The 20,590-nt window shown below is 37.9% G+C and overlaps 1 protein-coding gene across 3 annotated transcripts in view; it reads right to left on the bottom strand.

The window, feature by feature from the left end:
* LOC149811594 (phosphoglucan, water dikinase, chloroplastic-like) overlaps positions 1-20,021 on the bottom strand; it is an 84,764-nt gene extending 64,743 nt beyond the window's left edge. For all 3 annotated transcript variants that reach the window (XM_089993382.1, XM_089993384.1, XM_089993383.1), the window contains exons 1-6: positions 19,701-20,021; positions 8,222-8,828; positions 7,607-7,693; positions 7,365-7,496; positions 5,746-5,871; positions 5,484-5,662 (exon numbers count right to left, since the gene is read on the bottom strand). In XM_089993382.1, the coding sequence (XP_089849508.1) occupies positions 5,484-5,662; positions 5,746-5,871; positions 7,365-7,496; positions 7,607-7,693; positions 8,222-8,828; positions 19,701-19,915 (1,346 nt within the window). In that variant the 5' untranslated portion in view covers positions 19,916-20,021. The remainder of the gene's footprint in view (positions 1-5,483; positions 5,663-5,745; positions 5,872-7,364; positions 7,497-7,606; positions 7,694-8,221; positions 8,829-19,700) is intronic.
* Between the last annotated feature and the right edge of the window lie 569 nt (positions 20,022-20,590).

Below are 20,590 nucleotides of genomic sequence, written 5' to 3'. Positions count from 1 at the left end.
TGGGGAAGGCCATAAAAGAAGGGATTTATACTATATAGATTTTTTGTGTATACCAAGAAAATAGTTTTGTAACTATGCTAGAAGACTAAGTCATCCAAGTGTACTTAAACTTTCTCTTTTTCTGTTTTCAAAAAAAAAATATAATGAGAAAGAATGTGTGTAAAGATTGTATACTTGAAAAAATGAAATTGCTTCTTTTTTCTTCTAGATCTCATGAAACTAAAAGACCTTTTGAATTGGTGCACTCAAATTTATGGGGATCCATTTCAATCATATCTAAAGAAAAAATCTCCTATTATGTTATTTTTATTGATGATTATACTAGATATACTTGGATTTATTTTCTTGGGCAAAAATCGAAAACTTTCTTTCTTTAAGGAATTTCATAACCTACTTAAAAATCAATTTCAAACTAACATTCATATTTTTTGCTCGGATTCAAGAGGTGGATTTCTATCAAATGAGTTCAAATGTTATTTGAAAGAAACTGGAATTTTACATTAAAGATTGTCAAAGAACCCTTCAACAAAATAGCCTTGCTAAAAGAAAACATAGGCACACTATGTCACAGGGATTCGGCTAACCAGGTGTCGCACCCGCGTTGACGCGATGCAATGCAGGTGCGCGTGCGGCACCCGGTGCGATCAACCTGACCCTGGGTGCGGTCAACGCACCCAGGGTCATAAATGTTCAAATTTTGGACTTTAAAAAAAATAGAGTCCGATGAAAAGGGGCTGAGAGGAGGATTAGGGCAAAAAAAAATTGCCCTCGCCTCCCAACCCTGACGCTACGACCCGTCTCTCGACCCCGACGCTGGCGACGATTACGAGCTACCACCGTCCGGCAACGCCTCCTCTCCAACTCCAACCCAGGTATGCATTCTCTCTCTCATTCTCTCCTTCAATCTCTCTCTCCCCTCGTCTCTCAATCTCTCTTCTCAACTACCTATCTCTCTGTCTCTCTCAATCTCTTTCCAGTTTTCCCTTTTTCCACTGTTACTGCATACCTCTCTCTCTCAACTCAATCTCTTTCTCCTTTCTGTGTACCTCTCTCTCTCTCTCTCCCAGTCTCATTTTCACGAATATTTTAGAAAATATCAATATATTAACATATATAAACATATTGTATAAATAATAAGCAAAAGTATTTTTATTGTGTTAATACCATGTTAAAGACGTGATATTTAAAAATAGATAATATTTTAAAATAAATAAATAGTATTTTTTGTTATAATATTGTCATTTGAAAATATCACTAATTTATCGCAATATTTTCAAAATATGGGTGATATTTTCATTAGTGTTACTGGTGTTAACTGTTAAAACTTAAAAATTATATATATATATATAATATATATATATATACCCTCCCACACCCCCCGCACCCAAGTTTTTTTAAAGGGTCGCATCACCGCACCCGCACCCGCACCCATGTGACATAGTAGGCACATCATAGAAACCACTTGAACCTTACTCGTTTAGAAAAAATGTTCCTAAAAATTTTTGGGTTGAAGCCACTCTCACCATAACCTATTTAATAAATAGAATGTCATCTTTGACTTTGAAAAACATCTCCCCCTTTGAAAAGCTCATTGATATTGAACCGTAATTTAAAAGACTAAGGGTTTTTTATGTAAATGTTTTGTTCTTTATGAATGAAATGATAAGTTGTCCTCTATGGCCATTGAATGTGTCTTTCTTGGTTATGAGTAACATAAAAAAGGTTATAGATGTTATGATTTAAAAAATGAGAAACTATATATTTCGAGAAATGTGGCTTTCCTTGAAGATGAGAGTGGTTTTGAGAAAGAAATAATTAAAATGGATAATGATTACTCTTTCTTATTTGATTTATTGTCTAAGCAAATGAATCATCAAACATTGTGAAGTATATATAATTAATATTGATAATTATTACATCACTAATGAACCTAGTACTAATAGTGATGATCATAATGATATTTTTTATAATGTCTCTCAAGACATTGTTGGTAGTGATGATAGTGTTAACAAGACCAATGATGTTCAAGAGCTTAAGGTTTATTCCCGACGAAACAATGAGGAGCACCCATGTGCACATAACAAGTATATACAAAATCAATGCATAAATGAGACATACCTTAGGAGGTCTGATCGAATATCCAAAACCCCTCGTAGATTTGTATCCTATGAGTCCTCTCTTAATTATATAGTTTGTCTATTAGTTATTCATGCCTTTTATAAGCCATCAACATACAAAGAGGCCAAAGATCATTTTCACTGGGTAAAAGCTATGAAAATTGAATTGGATGCCTTCCATAGAGCCAAAACTTGGGAAATAGTGAGTCTTCCCTTAGCAAAGAAAACCATAGGATGTTGATGGTTATTCAAAGTTAAAACTAAGAGGAATGGAATGTTAGAAAGGTACAAAGCTAGGTTAGTGGCTAAGGGGTATACTCGGGAATATGGAATTAATTATGAGAAAACCTTTGCTCTTATAGCTAGAATTACAAGTGTTAGGACTCTTATAGCAATAGCTTCGATTAAAAAATGACAAATTTACCAATTAGATATTAAGAATGCATTTCTTAATGGGACCTTAATGAAGAAGTGTACATGGAACCTCCACTTGGGTTAGACCTTGAGGAAGGTAAAATACTTTGACTTAAAAAAGCTTTATATGGTTTCAAGCAAGCTCCTAAAGCCTGGTATGACCGTTTTAGTAAAGTTATGATTAATCTTGGTTTTATTTCTTGTTATACTGACACTGCTCTTTTTGTCAAGAATGCAGGGACAAGTATTATTATTTTACTATTATACATAGAAGATAAGATTATTACTAGTAGTGATAGAAAAAGAGTTGAAGATATAAAAAATATTCTTAAAATATTTTTGATATGGCTGATCTTGGTTTTTTAAGGTATTTTCTAGGTATTGAAGTTACATATTGTCCTCAGGGTATGTTTTATCTTAAATGAAATTGGCATCTTAGATTGTTGCTAGGTCAGAATTGTCAGAAGAAAAGATTATAAACACACCTAAAGTCATCAATGGTAAATCGAGAGCTAACGATGGGGTCCCTTTAGATGATCCAACGTTGTATATACAACTGATTAGATTCCTTATTTACTTGTCTATTACTCGACCTGACATAGCACATGCGGTACAGAGCGCCAGTCAGTTTCATCATGCACCCACTTCAGTATATGAGTACAATCATGTTGATCATCTTATACATCAAGGGCACTTTAACTAAAGGATTATTTATCTCTTCTTCTTGACTAAACTTAATTGCTTATACTGATTCATATTGGGGAGGCAATCCTAATGATCGTATTTCTACTACAGGTTTTTATGTTTTTCTTGGTGACTCTTATTTCTTTGAGGTACAAGAAAAAACAAAAGGTGTCGTTGTCTTCCACCGAAGCCAAGTATCGTGCAATGGCAACTACTACATCAAAGATTGTTTGGCTGAGAGGTCTTTTGGAAGATATGGGTATTATCATCTCTACTCCATCAAAGAGGTGTTATGACAACAAAAGTGTCATCTACATCACTAGCAATCACACCTTCCATGAGCGCACGAAGTACATAAAGATGGACTGTCACTATGTTCGAGAAGAGTTTCTCAGCAGCACTATTGAGCTTCCTTATGTTACATCTGAATATCAACTTAGGGACTTCTTCACTAAAGCATTGTCAGCACCTCGTTTTTTTCTTTCTCCTTATCAAACTTTCGGTGATCTCACTGTCAGTTTGAGGGTGTTATATATATAAATATATATATATATATATGAGTGGTTTATTTAGAATATATTTTTATTTTTATTTTTTTATTTTTTTGGTAATTTACCCCTTTTATAAGGGACATTTTTGTCCACCTAGCTAGCTATTGGGACTAGCCCAATGGCTAGCGCTCATTCCCTCTTCCCTCTATTTTGTATATATAGGGGTTAAAACCTATGTCACATGGGTGTGAGTGCGGGTGCGGGTGCGGCGCAATTTCAAAAATTTTGGACACGGGGACTCGGCTATATATATATGACTGTGCACACAGCACAGTCACTGTGACCTGTGACTGTGCACACAACACAGTCTGTGCACACAGCACAGTCACTGTGACCTGTGAGTGCACAGTCTGTTTATATCTATATATATAATCATTTTAGTTTTTTACCCTAAAATGGACGAATATAGACTCGATCAACATTGTCCGAGTCCAAAACGTGGACGGACTCGGCCTCGATGCGTTGACCGAGTCCGACTCTTCGTTGACCGTGTCTGGCCCGTGTCTGAAGCCGCACTCGTGTCGGGACATGTCGACGCGGGTGCGTCGACCCCCTAGCCGAGTTCGTGTGATAGGTTAAAACCCCTCTCTCCATTATGCTTCTCTTGAGCATTTTGTGGATTAATAAAATTAATATTTTTTACTTTGTAAGTTTGGCCCTTTAATGGCTTGTGTGTGCTCTTGAGTGTTGCCTTCTAACCCTTAGTGGCTTATGTGCATGTCCCCTAGTGGACTTGTGTGTGCACATTTTTTCCTTGTTTCATTTCAATATGTAGCCATCCATCTTTTTGTTCATTTAAGTACAATCTCATTGAGCATTCATTTAACTAGCCTGACATGATAGCAAACATGTGCACAATCCATGGTGACTTTGTAACTGGCTAGTTTATATTTGGTTAATGTATTTGTGAATCTCTTTTGGTAGTAAGATACTTATGATATTTAAGTTTTGGATTTCATAGAATCACAAAAAACATGTTCCTTCTGACCTTTTATCAGTTGCCCCAGTTATCCTCCCAGGAAACTAAGTTGAGTAGGCGCCTTTCTTGGCCAGTCATTTCTTTGATGCCTTGAAAGTTTAATAGTGTATAAAAAAGTGGAGTGATCACAATTCCCATTACACTGTCCTTAATGTTGTAATGAAGAATATGAAATGAAAGAATGAACTAGAGGTTCCTGGTCCTCTTTAGTGCAGGCAAAATCGAAAGAAAAAAAAAAACACAATCTCTCACCTGCTATGAAGAAAAAGAAATTACTCTAAAAGATGTATAAGACAAACTGTTCACATAAAAATCTAACTTTATAAGGAAGAAAGTTGACCGACTTTAAAAGTTAACAGTTCCCTAAGCAATAAAATATGTTTAATGTGCAACAAATCTAGCTTGAATATTTGACATGGGCTAATTACTCTGTATGTTCAAGGTGATGAATATACCTCATTGAACATATAAACTACAACCATATGTGACACTTAAGCATAAATATTTACAGATGAACTCCAAATGCAGGGTATTTGCTAATCATAACCGTTATTACTTGATGATTTTGAAGAAAGATAGGCACATATTCAGGTCTGCGATGAAGCACCTATGTGGGTGCAGGTAAATTGGTTCTTCACTCATCAAACACTGACAAGTAACAGAAGCATTAACATATCTGCAAGTCAATAACCGCAATAATCACAGATTACTGTAATCAGACCCTCGTTAAGAGCATACCTTCCAGCATTGAAGAAGTCCTTAAGCTCACGATGGAATATCTTAAACTGTTCTACAAATGCTTCACTGTATTCTCCTGGTTTTTCAGTTATTCTGGCAAGCATGGCCTCTGTGGCAATCAAATCTTCTGGACCAGCATTCCTATGGAGCTTGTTTTGGATGGTGTGCTTGATTTCTTGCTGCCATGAAAGAGAAGATCAGATTACGCAAAATAAGGCATCAACATAAATATAAACCTCTAAATTTTGCAGAAACAGTAAACCTTAAGATCGTGAGGTATATCATTTCTGTGTGCGATATCTCTTATTCGAGTTAAAGGGACAGATGCGGTGAATTCTGACTTGAATGAAGGCAAACATGGATGAATCTTGCGAATAACAAGTATTTCCTGCACATACAGAACAAGAATTTTGCTAATGGAACAAGGGGTGAAAAATGCAAGAACTATGTTCAAACTACTAAACAAAAATGAATGTGAAAAACTGGACATTATGCAAAGATCAACAGGAATCTCAGAAAGGTTGCCTAAGACATCAAAGAACAGAAAGTAAAAATGTTCAACAAAAGATGTACTATCGAAAGCATTGTTATTTTCTTCTCTTTTGAACGTCACAGAAAATGAATTTACTGAGAAAGCAAAAGGAATGATCATATAGAATAGGTGAGATAAGGTATCACCCACAAGAAAAGGTACAAGGATATCCATAGCTATTCATGTGGCATGAATCCCATATGAAGAATCAACCAATTGGTGTCATATCTGGGTTGTTTCAAATTGAGCAGTATTGTTAGCTCATGAGTTCATATAAACAGTAGTAAATCAAAAGATGTGTAAGCAATAGCTAAGTAATGACAAGTGAACTGCCTTTTGCATCAGATGATAGACCGCACTAACAATTTTTTCCACAGATGCATTTTCCTTCCAATGAGTGGTTTCATCATGGGTCAATGGCTGGCCGTTGATGGCATGACCACAATTATAGTGTTAAAAAGAAACGTGAAGAGCTCCAACCATCAAAAAATTAGAAATCATGAATGTTTCACATGTTGACCTTTTATTGTTGCCTTTTTATATTAATCGTGATTGGACTGGTAACACAGAAAAAATAAGATTTTTTAATTTCTACAGATTTTATCAACCAAGAAATTTGAAACTAAGAATGTCAAAGAGTTTTCCAAGATTCTATGTTATCACAACTTTTCTGAAAGCCAAAAATTTGTTACAAAATGTCAAACGGATACGGTTGTAAATATGGTAGTACAGCCATTTTTATGAGATTTATAATATGACAAATATATAAGGGAACACGGAACGGGTGTCAAAATGGAGTATCCATGTGACACAGGTCACAAATTTTGAAAGTACATTTAATATCCTAGTTTTCACAATATTATCAAGACTAAAATAGAAAATTATCAAGATTATTTTCCCATGAGAATTGCCTTTCTCTTAAGTGTTACCAAGAATTTCCCATGAAACAAATTCTGGAATTGGCTTGGCAAAATTTCCTAGGAAAGATTTATACAAACTCCAAAGATATGTATCAGCTTATGTCTCCAAATATAAATTTACCTTCCTCTCCCAAACAGGGAAAAGAAACACAAGTAAAGAATTTAACAGATATGAAATTGATTTACTTCATTTTCCACTGAAGCTAAATGATATGATGGGGATAAAATGGTAAAATAGGCCTAGAAAAACAAGGTGGCCATAAAACATCACACAACAAGCTCCAATCAATTTAAACAATAAATGCACTTTAACATATGAAAGTTGAACCTCTTCAAATAAGTTGTCCTTCTAGCATGAGTTAAAAGACACGAAGGTTATGAGAAATGTCAAATTTGCAATGTAAAATCATTGCACATTATATGAGGTACCTGTGGTGACGTATCTTTTCCATAAGTAAATCTCTCCAACTCACGAAAAATAAGTCTTGAAATTTCAGCATGCCTATTTGGCCGATGATGGCCCCCATCTTCAAAGCAACGAACTTGACCTGTGTTGATCCACTATTTGAAAAAAGCTCATTAGCACACATTCCCAGATATCATCATCGTAAACCTAAATTATGTTGAATCTGTATAGACTTTTCCACAAAATAATCTCAAAACAGAAAAACCTTTAAATATATGGCAGAATAAATGAGAGCCTCCAAGCAGTCATTCCTCTCTAGGTTTCCTATTAATAGCTCACGCACAACTTCCAACTGTATCAAGGAAGAAAAGAAAAGAAATTGATTCTTAGATGAAATTAATGGTGCATACAACAGCTAAACATTCCAATGGAAAATATAGCAAAACTAAATAATTACATAACAAATAAAACATGAAAGCTTTTATCATAAATCAAATCGATATTTTTCTGAAAGATCTCAATTATTTCTTGTTACATCAACATGAGAAAGCCATAAAATACATGTAAAATGTTTTCCATACATCTCAAACACAAAAAGAGAAAATGGCATCTATTTTTTCTGGTTTTCTTTGTTGAACCACAAAGCTAACATCATAAACATGAAAAAAATAGGAAAAAAAGAAACAAATATTTAATAGAAATCATTAAAATTGCTAGAGAATGAGGTGGAAACTGAAAATGCACAAGGAGTGATCATTTGGTGAAACTCAAAAGATGGGGAAGTCATCATAGTGAAATACTCAATACTCCCAAGTATTATTGTACATAAGCTCAAGAATATAACAAAGCTCTATAAATCATGAAAAAGAAAATGCCATACCTTTCGTCGCCAATTCCTTGAATTCCGATCACCTTCAACTAGTTTCAATGCCACGCCCTGTAATCCATCCATGTTCCATCTCCTTTCAGTTTCTCTTGCATAGTGTTCATTAGACCTCATAAATGTGACATCACTTCCTTGCCATTCTTGGACAAAAGAGCTAGGCTCATCGACTGAAACGGGAGTACTAATCATATACCCATTACTGCTTTCTCTCATCTCCTGTGCAAATGCTTCTTGGGATGAAGCAACTTCACTTGGCACTCCAATTAAAACCACAGCCTCATTTGTCTTGTTCCAATGACAAATCATTTCATACTTCCCTTCCATCGGTAATTCCAATACTCGGTTATCACCCTTTTCCCACAAACTATTTTTCTTGGCAGTTACAATTACAAATTTATACTCAACAGTCTCACCACCTCTCAGTTCCAAATCTGACACCCATCCATCTTCTGTCCATGACATTTTTACCTTCTTTTTCCAAGATCCAAGCTCCTTAGAAGAACCCAGAATAGCAATGTATTCACCAAATTGCACTTGGTGGTCCAACATGACATGAAGATCTACTTTTCCATGTTCCCAACCAGATGCCGTCATTACTTCTCTAGCCACATAAGTGAAAAACTCAGAAAAATTGATTTTTCTTTATGACTAAATTTTATCATTGGTATGAGTATGCACGAGTGTGTGTATGTGGAGAGAGAGAGAGAGAGCATCATAAGGCAATAATGAGGACCATTAACCCCGAAGGAACTTCTGATTTCATCAGCCTTTTTTTCCTTCTTTCAGTAATTAAATTGAAAGGTCAGATACGCTTTCATCTTTTGAATCATTTGATTTCATTAGTAATTCATTTTCAATAATTAAATAAGCATTTGATATAAACAAGGGAGAGCACATAATAATGCACTGGAAGACAAGAGAAATGGCATTCGGGCATCAGGAATCAGTCACCAGCGAGGAGGTAGAGGTATGCTGGTAATCCTCAAAGAAAAACTGCATTTAAAGTTCATCAGATGATCACAGACGTGTCCAAGTCTGTGTCCAACCATTTTACTGGAGTCACCTATGTCAGTAGGTGATTCCACATATTCTGATTGCTAATCAAGGATGCTGGACATCCCATGCTCTGTTGGTTAGTCTCCATAAAAATTCAAAAGGGTGTAGACTAGGACAGACAAAATTTTCAGAATGTACAAACACAAAAACCACTAAAGCACCTAAACTAAACAACGGAGCACCAACGGCACTAAAGTTTTAATCTTATGGTGAGTTATTTGACTAGCGCAAATAAAAATAAATATCACAAAAAACAACCATTAAAAACCAAGAACAGAACCAACTGTTCACTTGTTAACCACAAATTCTTCAATCTAGTATGATTTCATCATCAGAAAGTAAAAAAAAAAAAAGCCTAAATTCTGCAATACGGTCAAAATCAACTATCATACAGAAAACTATAAAAGCTTGACGCAGGAAGTGTTGGAAATTTTACCTTAGTGGGTCAGGCAACTAAGATTGCACCAGTGAGCTCAAAGGCACGCGTAAACGTGTTCTCTTTTAAGTGATAGTTGCCCCACTTAGGATCAAGTCCTCGATGCAATGGGTATTCGTGCCAAGGTTTTAAAACCCGTGACTCGGGACTCGACTCGTTCTTTATTGACTCGTGACTCGGCGGGTCAACTCGGTGACTCGGACCGGGTTTTGTTTACTTTTGATTTTAAAAGAAAAACAATTTATAATTTGTCTCAAACCATGTTTTTCAGTAAACAAGAGATCCTTGGGTTGTGTTAAGGCATGTAATCACTGAAATTGGGAGAGAGATGTGACTCTTTCTTAGGTTGCTTTTGAACTGATAACAATTGGCATCAACTAAATTAGCATGGTTTTTGCTTGTATTACTTCCTGGGTTTGTCATTTTCTAGTTAAACCATTCATAGAGAGCAGTAGCATTGAAAAATGCATAGGCTGATCTCTGCCAAACTATCTCACAGGAATATTCCCAACTTACCAGTTACCCTTGTGTCATGCCCCCTTATACAGTATTCTTAATGAAAAATTGAACAACAATGGCATGCCATGTGTCCTTTTTGTTGTCCATGTGACCATATATAAATGTACATCCTTGACAAATGAACAAAGGTCATTAAAAGCAACTAATGTTGTAGCAAAAAACTCTAGGATAGCCTGCTAAATAGCCTTCAAATTTCTTTTTTAGACAAAGGACTATGGAGTAAGTTGAAGAATAACTATGGTGTAAGTTGAAAAATATGAAATTAAGTGGCATGACAAAAATTCTCGAAAGAGATGCAGCATATAAAATCCTGGTTGTTCACTCCCAAATAGAGCTAAAACTCTTTTCCCTATGAACACTGGCTCCTAATGTTGTTTCTTATGAATTAGCAGGATTTTTGTATTTTGATGGTTCTGTGCATTGTCAAGCAATCAAGAACTTATGTGAAGCTCTGTTGACATTTGTCTTATTGGTAGAAATTTATGGAAACGTTACGAATCCTCTCTTGAGTGACTTCTAGCTACTAGCTACCACAAGGCCAATTACCAGTTTCCAACATATACTTAGTTCCTTAATTTTATGCTTCTGATAATACATGATGAATATTATAGTTGACTATGCTATGATAGTGATACCTAGTACCTGTTACGAAGTTAACACACACACAGGGAAGATCCAAGAGCACACATACCACAAATCCAATGAGCACATCAGTCCACCAAATCAGCCAACACAAGGACCACTAAGGACACACTCACAAGAGACCCTAAGGGTCTGTCTGATTGCTTGTCCAAGATTGGACAGACCCTTAGAACATAACAGACAAAACATATGTTCTGTCTGTAACAACCATACTTCATCCCATGTTTGTTTCAACTCAAATAAAAAATCAAATTTCAAACATCCCAGAACTCGCCCGAGTCAATCCGAGTCAGGCCCGAGTCAAGCCCGAGTCTTGGCAAGCCGAGTTTGCCTTGTCGGGTTGACTCGTTGGAGGGTCGAGCCGAGCCGAGTCAACGAGTTGACTCGGCGAGTTTTAAAGCCATGATTTGTGCAACTACGCTCCCAAGATACAATCGAGCTTTCGTCTTCTCGCGAATAATCGGACCACGCCATGCACTGGGTGAGCCCAACAACCTCAGCACGGTCCACCTTGAACAGCTTGTTGACTAGGGTTGAATCGAGTATGGATCTTGGGTTTGGATCTAGATTCTAAGAATACAAACAACAACTGGATATGAGTCTGATCAACAACCAGATCTAGATCCTGGATAGGAATCCAAATGAAACCGAATATGGATCTTGAACAGATATCCAAACTATAACGAATCTGGATCTTAAGAATGGATTTGATCTAGGAATCTGGATCTGAACTACAACTAGATATGGATCTTAACCACAACTGGATCTGGATCGGAACCGAGGCTGGATCTAGGTTCAACCAGATCTAGATCTCTCTAAGAAGATCGGATCTCTACCTGAATTTAGGTCTAACCCACGAGAGAGAAAATCACCAAAATTAGAGGGAGAGAAAAAAAATCTCAACTCGAGAGATAGAGAGAGAGGAGAGCACAACTGGAGATAGAGAGGAGAGAGCAGTAAGGGATGAGAAATGAGGAGGAGGAGTTGGGTTTATATAGGCTCCCAGCCCCCAGACCCAATTAAAGGGTCCTAAAGAGGACCAAACGGTCCAAAATAAACGGTGAAACAGTCCAGCAGGTAAGGTCGAAAAAACTGGATAAAAAGGGTATAGATTGGGTCCAAATTGACCCTGTCAGACCCTTAATCGTCCCTATACTGGTCAAAGTCAACGGTCAACAAGTCCAGGGATAAGGGCAGCAGATCTAAGAATGTTTAGGTCTTAAAGGCCATGCAAATCGGTTTGGTTAATATCCGAACAAATCCAAATATGATAAATGTATAGTATTATGGCTTGGTCAATGGACATATATGGACTTGGTATCAAAACCGTTCAAGTGCCAAAAAGGCTAAAGCCTAGCCAAACACAACCGAACCGAGCTGAGCCAGGTCAGGTCAGAGTCCAAATCCGAAACCACAAATCCAAACTCAAACCCAAATCCAAATCCAAATCCAAATATAAATATATATTGTTTGTGATCCAAGGTTTGTTCAAGCCCAAAATCTAATTCCCTTGAGGGTCATGCCCTCTAAGGCACCACCCTCCTATATAAGGACAAAGAAAATTCTTATATCTTTCAATATGGGACTAAACTTTTGTAGGGAACCCTATACCCACATACTTAGAGAAAAATAGAAAGATAGACGATATACTTCGGTAGTTTTGAGCCAAAAATTCAACAATCCCCCACGTGGATTAAAACTATAAGAAGAGGACTTAAGAGGCTATTCATGAAGATTCGATACATAGACGAAGGTACCTTCTGGTTTGAACCCCCACGTTAGTGTTACTTAGTCTTAGTCAGTCTGGGACCTTAATAGCGTTAGCTTTTAATTGAGAATCCTAATTGACCTTCCAAATGTCGTAACACACACTTTCACTTCATGTGGTCATAGTGTGTCTACCAATATATAGAAGTTACACATTAAGGGTCATGTGTTGTATCCCAGTTTCATGAGTGTTCTAGAGACAAAGTCCAAGTCCTATAAAAAGCAACCCCCACCTTCACACTCATATAGGTAAGTTTATCAAGGGTGTAAATCTATTTGAAACACCCTAACCATAAGGCATATGGATCTTGTTAAGAGCTCAATTTGAACTCAACTTCCTTACATAGATTTCGAGCACTTAACATCAGTAAGGATGGCAGTGGACCGGGGGAAAGCGGGGCCCCGCCTCGCCCCGTTTGGACCGGGGATGAAGGGTATGAAACGGGGATGGAGGCGAGGGTGGAGGATAAAATCCATCCCCGCCGCGGAGGCGGGGCGGGGGTGGACGTGCACTTTTCCCCGCCCCGCCCCGTCCCCGCCACGATCCCCGCCTCATCCCCGCCCCGACCACTTTTCGCCGCAATATCCCCGCCCCGCCTCATCCCCGTTTGGACCGGGGATGAAGGGTGTGAAACGGGGATGGAGGCGGGGGTGGAGGATAAAATCCATCCCCGCCGCGGAGGCGGGGCGGGGGTGGAGGATAAAATTTTGAGGCGGGGCGGGGGTGGAGGATAAAATTTTGAGGCGGGGCGGGGGTGGAAACCTTGTCCCCCGCCCCACCCCGCCCCGCCCCACTGCCATCCCTAAACATCAGGAATGAAAAAATTATTAAGTGCCCAATCCAATCATTCAGAGACTTGTTCTTCTCATTGAACCACTCGACATGGTTTGACCCTTATCATGTGATTGGGTTTTCATCAACGGTGATTGCTTTTATAGACTTTAACTTCATTCCCCTCAATGTCTTAAATACAGTATATCAAAAAAGTCCTTTTGTCAACTGCTAAGTTTTGACAAGATTTTACATATTTAATTGAGATTACTCCTTGCTTGAGTAAACTATTCACATAATTGTTCTTTAGACTAATATGTCTAGATTTTTCACCATAAATATTACTTTCCGCTTTGTGGCAGCTTGACTATCGCAACGCATAGCTATCAAGGGTACTGGCTTATCTCCTAATGGTATCTCCATTAAGAGATTCTTTAGTCACTCAGCTTTCATACTAGTTGTTGCTAGTGCTATCAACTCTGCTTTCATTGTAGAATGAGTTATCACATATTGCTTCTTGGATTCCCAAGCAATTGCTCCAAATCCAAGGATAAATATCCAACCACTTATGGATAATGACTCATTAAAATCAGAATTTCAATTTGCATCATTGTACCCTTCAAGTACAGTGGATTCTCTTTTATAGAATATTTTATATTCTAGAGTTCCTCAAGTACTTCAAGACTCGATATATTGCATTCCAATATTCTTGTTCTAGATTACTCATGTATAGGCTCAACTTGCTCACGTTGAAAGCTATGTCTAGTCTAGTTTCATTCATAGAATACATGAGATTGCCAATAATATTTGCATATCCAATTGAGATATACTTCTTCTAGTGTTAATTGATAGCTTAACACTATGATCAATCGAAGTAGCAACGAGCTTACAATCATAATGATTATATTTTCTCAATGTAGTGGGATTAAGTTAACTCCGCCTGTGTATAACTGTTTAGTTATACACTGCCGGTCCCAAGCCCGGATAAAGGAGGAGGGTTGCGGTAGGCCGGTGACAGCGAGCATAAAAACTTAGTCATGCCCTATGAATATGAACCAATATGAAAATTTCGTTGGGGCGTTCCCTACTGAGCGACGCACTGTACTCTTTAGGCCCGGAGGCAGTGATAAATGGGCAAGGGTTGCTAGGTCGTCGCCCGAAAATGACGTGTCACACCGGCGCCCGAGTGTGGTGTCAAATAGGCAAGGGTTCCCTCACTTTGTTGGACGGGTGGGGGTAAAGAAGTTAGTCCAAGACCATAAAATTAGGTTAGCCACTTGAAACATAGGGTCTTTAACTGGTAAGTTGGTAGAGTTAGTAGATGTTATGTGTAGGAGAAAGATTGATATTTTATGTCTATAAGAGACCAAATGGGTAGGTGAGAAAGCAAAAGTGATAGAACCTTGGGGATATAAGATTTGGTATACAGGAATGAATAAGAATAGGAATGGAGTAGGGATTGTTATTAGTCGTGAGTTTATAGATAATGTAATTAAGGTTCGTAGGAAGGGTGATAGGATTTTACTTATTAAATTAGTATTAGGTACAGATATTATTAATATTATTAGTGTTTATGCACCTCAAGTAGGTTTAGATGATTCCATTAAGCGTCAATTTTGAGAAGATTTAGATAGAGTAGTACAAGGGATATCTTATGAAGAAAAGTTTTTCATCGGCGGTGACCTTAATGGACATTTAGGCATTAGTAGGGATGGATTTGAGAGTATCTATGGATGCTATGGTATAGGAGAAAGAAACGAAAGTGGAGAAAGGATTTTAGATTTTGGTTTGTCCTATGATATGATCTTAGCAAACACTTGGTTTAGGAAGAGGGAGTCTCACCTAATAACATTTAAAAGTGGGGTTAATACGACTCAGATAGATTTTTTCCTACTTAGAAAGAGAGATAGGGGTTGTTGCATCGATCGTAAGGTTATACCGGGAGAAAGTGTAGTTACACAACATAGAGTCTTAATTTTAGATCTTAGAATTAGACAATGCCGCAAAAGTGATAGACATAGGATAGATCCTAGAATTAAGTGGTGGGCACTTAAAGGAGCTAAACAAGGAATGTTTGTAGAGCAGGTAGTTAAGGAAGTTGATTGGTGTCTCGAGGAGGATTTAGAATCAATGTGGAATAAGATAGCGAAAAGCATGAGAAAGGTGGCTAAGGAGGTATTGGGTGAGTCTAAAGGCGGTGCACCGCTAGGTAAGGATACATCATGGTGGAACGAGGATATCAAATTAGCTATTAAGGTTAAAAGAGAGTGTTATAGAAATCTAAGTAAGAGTCGTGGTAATGAGAATTTGGAGAAGTATATGATAGCAAAGAAGGAAGCTAAAAAAGTAGTTCGAAACACGAGAGATAAGGTATATAAGGAGGTTTATGGCAAGTTGGATACCAAAGAGGGCGAGAAGGATATTTATAGCCTTGCTAAGATGAGAGATAGGAAATCGATGGATCTGGGTATGGTTAGATGTATTAAAGATGAAACGCAAAGGGTTTTAGTCAAAGATGAGGAGATTAAAGAGAGATGGAAAGATTATTTTGATAAGTTATTTAATGAAAGTCATGCTCAGGATCTTGGAGACTTGTCCATTCCTTTTCATGAGATGAATCGTGACTTCATGCGCAAGATTCAAAAGAAAGAAATTGCAGAAGCTTTGAAGAAAATGAAATCAAGAAGGGCAGTTGGCCCAGATGGTATATCTATCGAGGCTTGGAAATGCTTGGGAGAGAAAGGTTTAGAATGGTTGACAAATCTTTTTAACAAGATTTGGCGGACAAATAAGATGCCTAATGAGTGGAGGAAGAATACTTTGGTGCCTCTATATAAGAATAAGGGTGATATACAAGATTACACAAACTATCGTGGTATAAAACTCATGAGTCATACTATGAAACTTTGGGAGAGGGTGATTGAGTCTAGGTTGAGGAAGGTTGTCATGATATCGGAGAATCAATTTGGTTTTATGCCTGGAAGATCAGCTATGGAAGTTATACATCTTCTTAGACAACTTATTGAGAGAAATAGAGAGAGGAACAAAGATTTGCATATGGTTTTTATTGATTTGGATAAGGCATACGATAGAGTACCTAGGGACATTCTCTGGTGGACAATGATGAAGAAAGGTGTTTCTCTCAAGTATATTAGTATAATTAAAGATATGTATGAAGGAGTAGTAACCAATGTCCGCACTTGTGGAGGGGTGACAACCAATTTTCCTATAACGGTTGGGTTACATCAAGGATCTGCTTTAAGCCATTTCCTATTTGCTATAGTGATGGATGAGCTTACGAGATCAATTCAAGAAAATGTGTCATGGTGTATGTTGTTTGCTGATGATATTGTTTTGATTGATGAGTCTAGAGTTGGGGTTAATGCTAAGTTAGAATTATGGAGACAGACATTAGAAGTAAGAGGTTTTAAGTTGAGTAAGAGTAAGACAAAATATATGGAATGTAGGTTTAGTAGGCAACGAAGTAGTGATGGGAGTGTAGTGAAGCTTGGTGAGCAAGAAATACCAGTGGATGACTGTTTCAAATATTTGGGATCTATCATTCAAAAGTATGGAGAAATTGATGGAGATGTAAATCATAGGATAAAGGTTGGGTGGATGAAATGGAAAAGTGCAACTGGAGTGCTGTGCGATCGTAAAATGCCATTGCGGTTGAAGAAAAAGTTTTATAGGACGACTATTAGGCCCACTTTACTATATGGTACAGAATGATGGGCTGCCAAGAGACATCATATTCAAAAAATGAGTGTAGCTGAGATGCGTATGCTTAGATGGATGTGTGGAAATACAATAAAAGATAAGATTCGGAACGAGGAGATACGTAAGAAGATAGGTGTTGCACGCATTGAAAATAAGATGAGAGAGAATCGTTTACGGTGGTTTGGACATATTCGGCGAAGGCCTAATGATGCTCTAGTTAGAAGTATGGAGAAATGAGAAAATATATTAGTTAAAAGAGGTCGAGGTAGGCCTAGGAAGACTTGGATGGAGATGATAAGAAAGGATATGAATGATTTGAACCTCACCGAGGACATGGCATTGGATAGAAATGATTGGAGGAGAAGGATTCATGTGGAAGACACAGAATGATTTTCTTTGTTGGTTCATATCGCCAACCCCAATTGTTTTGGGATGAAGTAGTAGTAGTAGTAGTAGTAGTAGTAGTAGTAGTGGTAGTGGTAGTGGTAGTGGTAGTGGTAGTGGTAGTGGTAGTGGTTGTTTGTTGTTTGTTGTTTGTTGTTTGTTGTTTGTTGTTTGTTGTTTGTTGTTTGTTGGTTGTTGGTGTTGTTGGTGTTGTTGGTGTTGTTGGTGTTGTTGGTGTTGGTGTTGTTGGTGTTGTTGGTCAATTCATTTCGATAATCTTTCCAAGATAGAAGCAATCTCCTAATGATTGCAACCACCTAGAATGATTCATCAAGGTTCATATCCTCAGACTTGATCTGATTAGCCAAGATTTGCATCTCATGGACTTAAGGTAACAGTGGCTTATCATCAAAGAATTTGAAATCCATATACTTATTAACCAAAAGCTTACGATTTCCTGCATTCTCTGTTTTATACTTCCTTCCAAGGGCTTCTCACAGTTTCTTTATTGTGCCGACTTCTGAATAGAGGTCGAACAGGGTGTCGAAAAGTGCATTAAGTATGTGTTCGCGACACACAAAGTCATCATGTTTTCACTTTAGTCTCCTGCGGTTTTCAGCAATAGTTTTGTCTTCCCGTTCTTCTTGATAGTCCTCTGTGAGCACATGCGCCACTTTTGCAACCGTGAGGAAGATGAGCACATTGTATTGTCATCGTTTGAAATTGGTGCCATCGAACTGAGACAACTTTGGCACCTCCTAGTTTCCAACCTTCACAGCCGCCATTTGCAGAACTATTGTTTGAAACTTGTTGAAAAATTTACCTTACTTAGTAGTTCAGGCAATTGAGATTGAACTAGTGAGCTCGTGACACGCGTAAACATGTCTTTCAAGTGATAGTTGCCCCACTTAGGATCAATTCCTCGGTACAATGGGTATTTGTGCAACTACGCTCCCAAGATACAACCGAGTTTTTGCCTTCTTGCGAATGATTGTACCACACCCTGAAATGGGTGAGTCCAACAACCTCGACACAAACCACCTTGAAGAGCCTCTTGACTAGGGTTGAATCGAATATGGATCTTTGGTTTAGATTTGGAATCTAACTGTAACTAAGTCGGCTAAACCAAATCTGGATCTCTACCTGAATTTAGGTCTAACCCAGGAGAGAGAAAAGCACCAAAATTAGAGAGAGAGGTGAGGAATGAGAAATGAGGAGGAAGAGTTGGGTTTATATAGGCTCCGAGCCCTCGAGCCCCATTAAAGGGTCATAAAGTGAACCAAACAGTTTACTAGAAATAGTGAAACGGTCGAGCAAGGTATAAGTTGGGTTCAAATTGATCCTGTCATACCCTTAATCATCCCTAGATGGGTCAAAGTCAATGATCAATAGGTCCAGGGATAAGAACAGCAGATCTAGGAACGTTTGGGTTTTAAGGGCCATGCAACTCGGTTTGGATAATATCCGAAGAGATCCAAATGGGATAAATGCATAGTAAGCCCAAAATCTAATATCCTTGACGGCCATGCCCTCTAAGGCACCACCCTCCTCCATACGGACAAAGAAAGTTTATACGACTTTCAATATAGGACTAAATTTTTGTAGGAAACCTACACCCACATACTTAGGAAAAATAGAAAGATAGAGGATATACTTAGGTAGTTTTGAGCCAAAAATCCAACAGTAAGAATCATCCATCTTTTCAAGACAGATTGAAATAAAATAATTAACGAACACATTCCGCCACTATTACATAAATGTCAGCTAAAATTTCACACAAGAGATCAAAATCATTTCTCAATCTGCTTTCCCCCCCTTCACAAGAATCACATTCTCGCTAAATTACCCGAAAAGAACGCAGAGAAAAAGAGATTAAACAGAAGATCAACACCAATCGTAAATGCCAGCTAAATTTCACTCAAGAGAACAAAATCGTTTCTCAATCTGCCTTCCTTCCATTCACGAAGAATCAAATTCTTGCTAAATTGCCATAAAAGAACGCAGAGAAAAGGACATTAAGCAGAAGATCAAGATAACTGCACACAGCACGCAATCATCCGAAGCAAGAAATCTTGTGTCATTTAAGCGAATAAACAACCTGTTGATCAAAGCAACCACTAGCTCAAAACTAGAAGTAAAGCAACCGACAGAGAATCAAAAAGCAAGGAATTTGAAACCTCTCGGTCGATGAAATCTCCGCGCCCCTGCAAACAACGATAGAGGAACCCCGGAGAGATCTCCACTGAGGTCCGACGAGAACCAATCCTCCGGAAGGGAGGTAGACGCGAAGCTTCCTCTGGAAGATTTTCTTGTCCGAATTTCCGGGGGTTTTCTTCCAAGAGGAGGCGTTATAGAGGGAAGAGGAGCAATGCAAGACGTGGAGAGACGACATCTTGCTTATGAGAGAATGATCTAGGGCAGACGAGCGAGAAGGGAAGAGAATAGTGGCATTCCCGTAATCTTTCGATCTTTCTTGTCTTCCCTCAGAAGGAGGGAGGGAGGGAAGAGGAAGAGGAGGAAGAGAGTTGCAGAGTGAGCGAACGTGGAGATGGGGTTTATATGGGGAGAGCAACGGGTATGGTATCTGACACTTGGATATTGAAGTCGGGATCATCAGGTATCGTGTAAGAGTTAAATTACTTTCGGAGAACACCTGAGTAACATTAAAGTATTTTTTAATCAAGCTCCGTAAAAGAAATTATGCCACGTCGGGCCCCAGAAGATATAATCCATCAATATCTTGATGACTTGTTTTTAGAGTTACAGACTTTACTTGGATGACAAAATCAAGCTTACGACTGAAATCGCACGTTAGGAATCGATAAAGGATGCGGAAAAGGATATTTTAAAGTAATTTACGTATAGCGCCTGATTTATGATACATTTACGTTTAGCTGCCTTAGCTTTCAAATATTTAAGATACGACAGAACTTTTTAAAAATTTGCTCCATTGAATGCCTGAGTTTCTTTTTTATATCACCTAACTGTAGTCAACTCTTTAAAATGACACTTTTAACATTCTCTTTTCTTTAAATGATTGATTTTTAAATTTTAAGCTTCTCATACT

This window comes from Nuphar pumila, chromosome 17, assembly GCF_984573655.1.
Source record: "Nuphar pumila chromosome 17, dmNupPumi1.hap1.1, whole genome shotgun sequence".
Classification (NCBI taxonomy): domain Eukaryota; kingdom Viridiplantae; phylum Streptophyta; class Magnoliopsida; order Nymphaeales; family Nymphaeaceae; genus Nuphar; species Nuphar pumila.
This window is presented reverse-complemented; position numbering and strand designations above follow the sequence as displayed.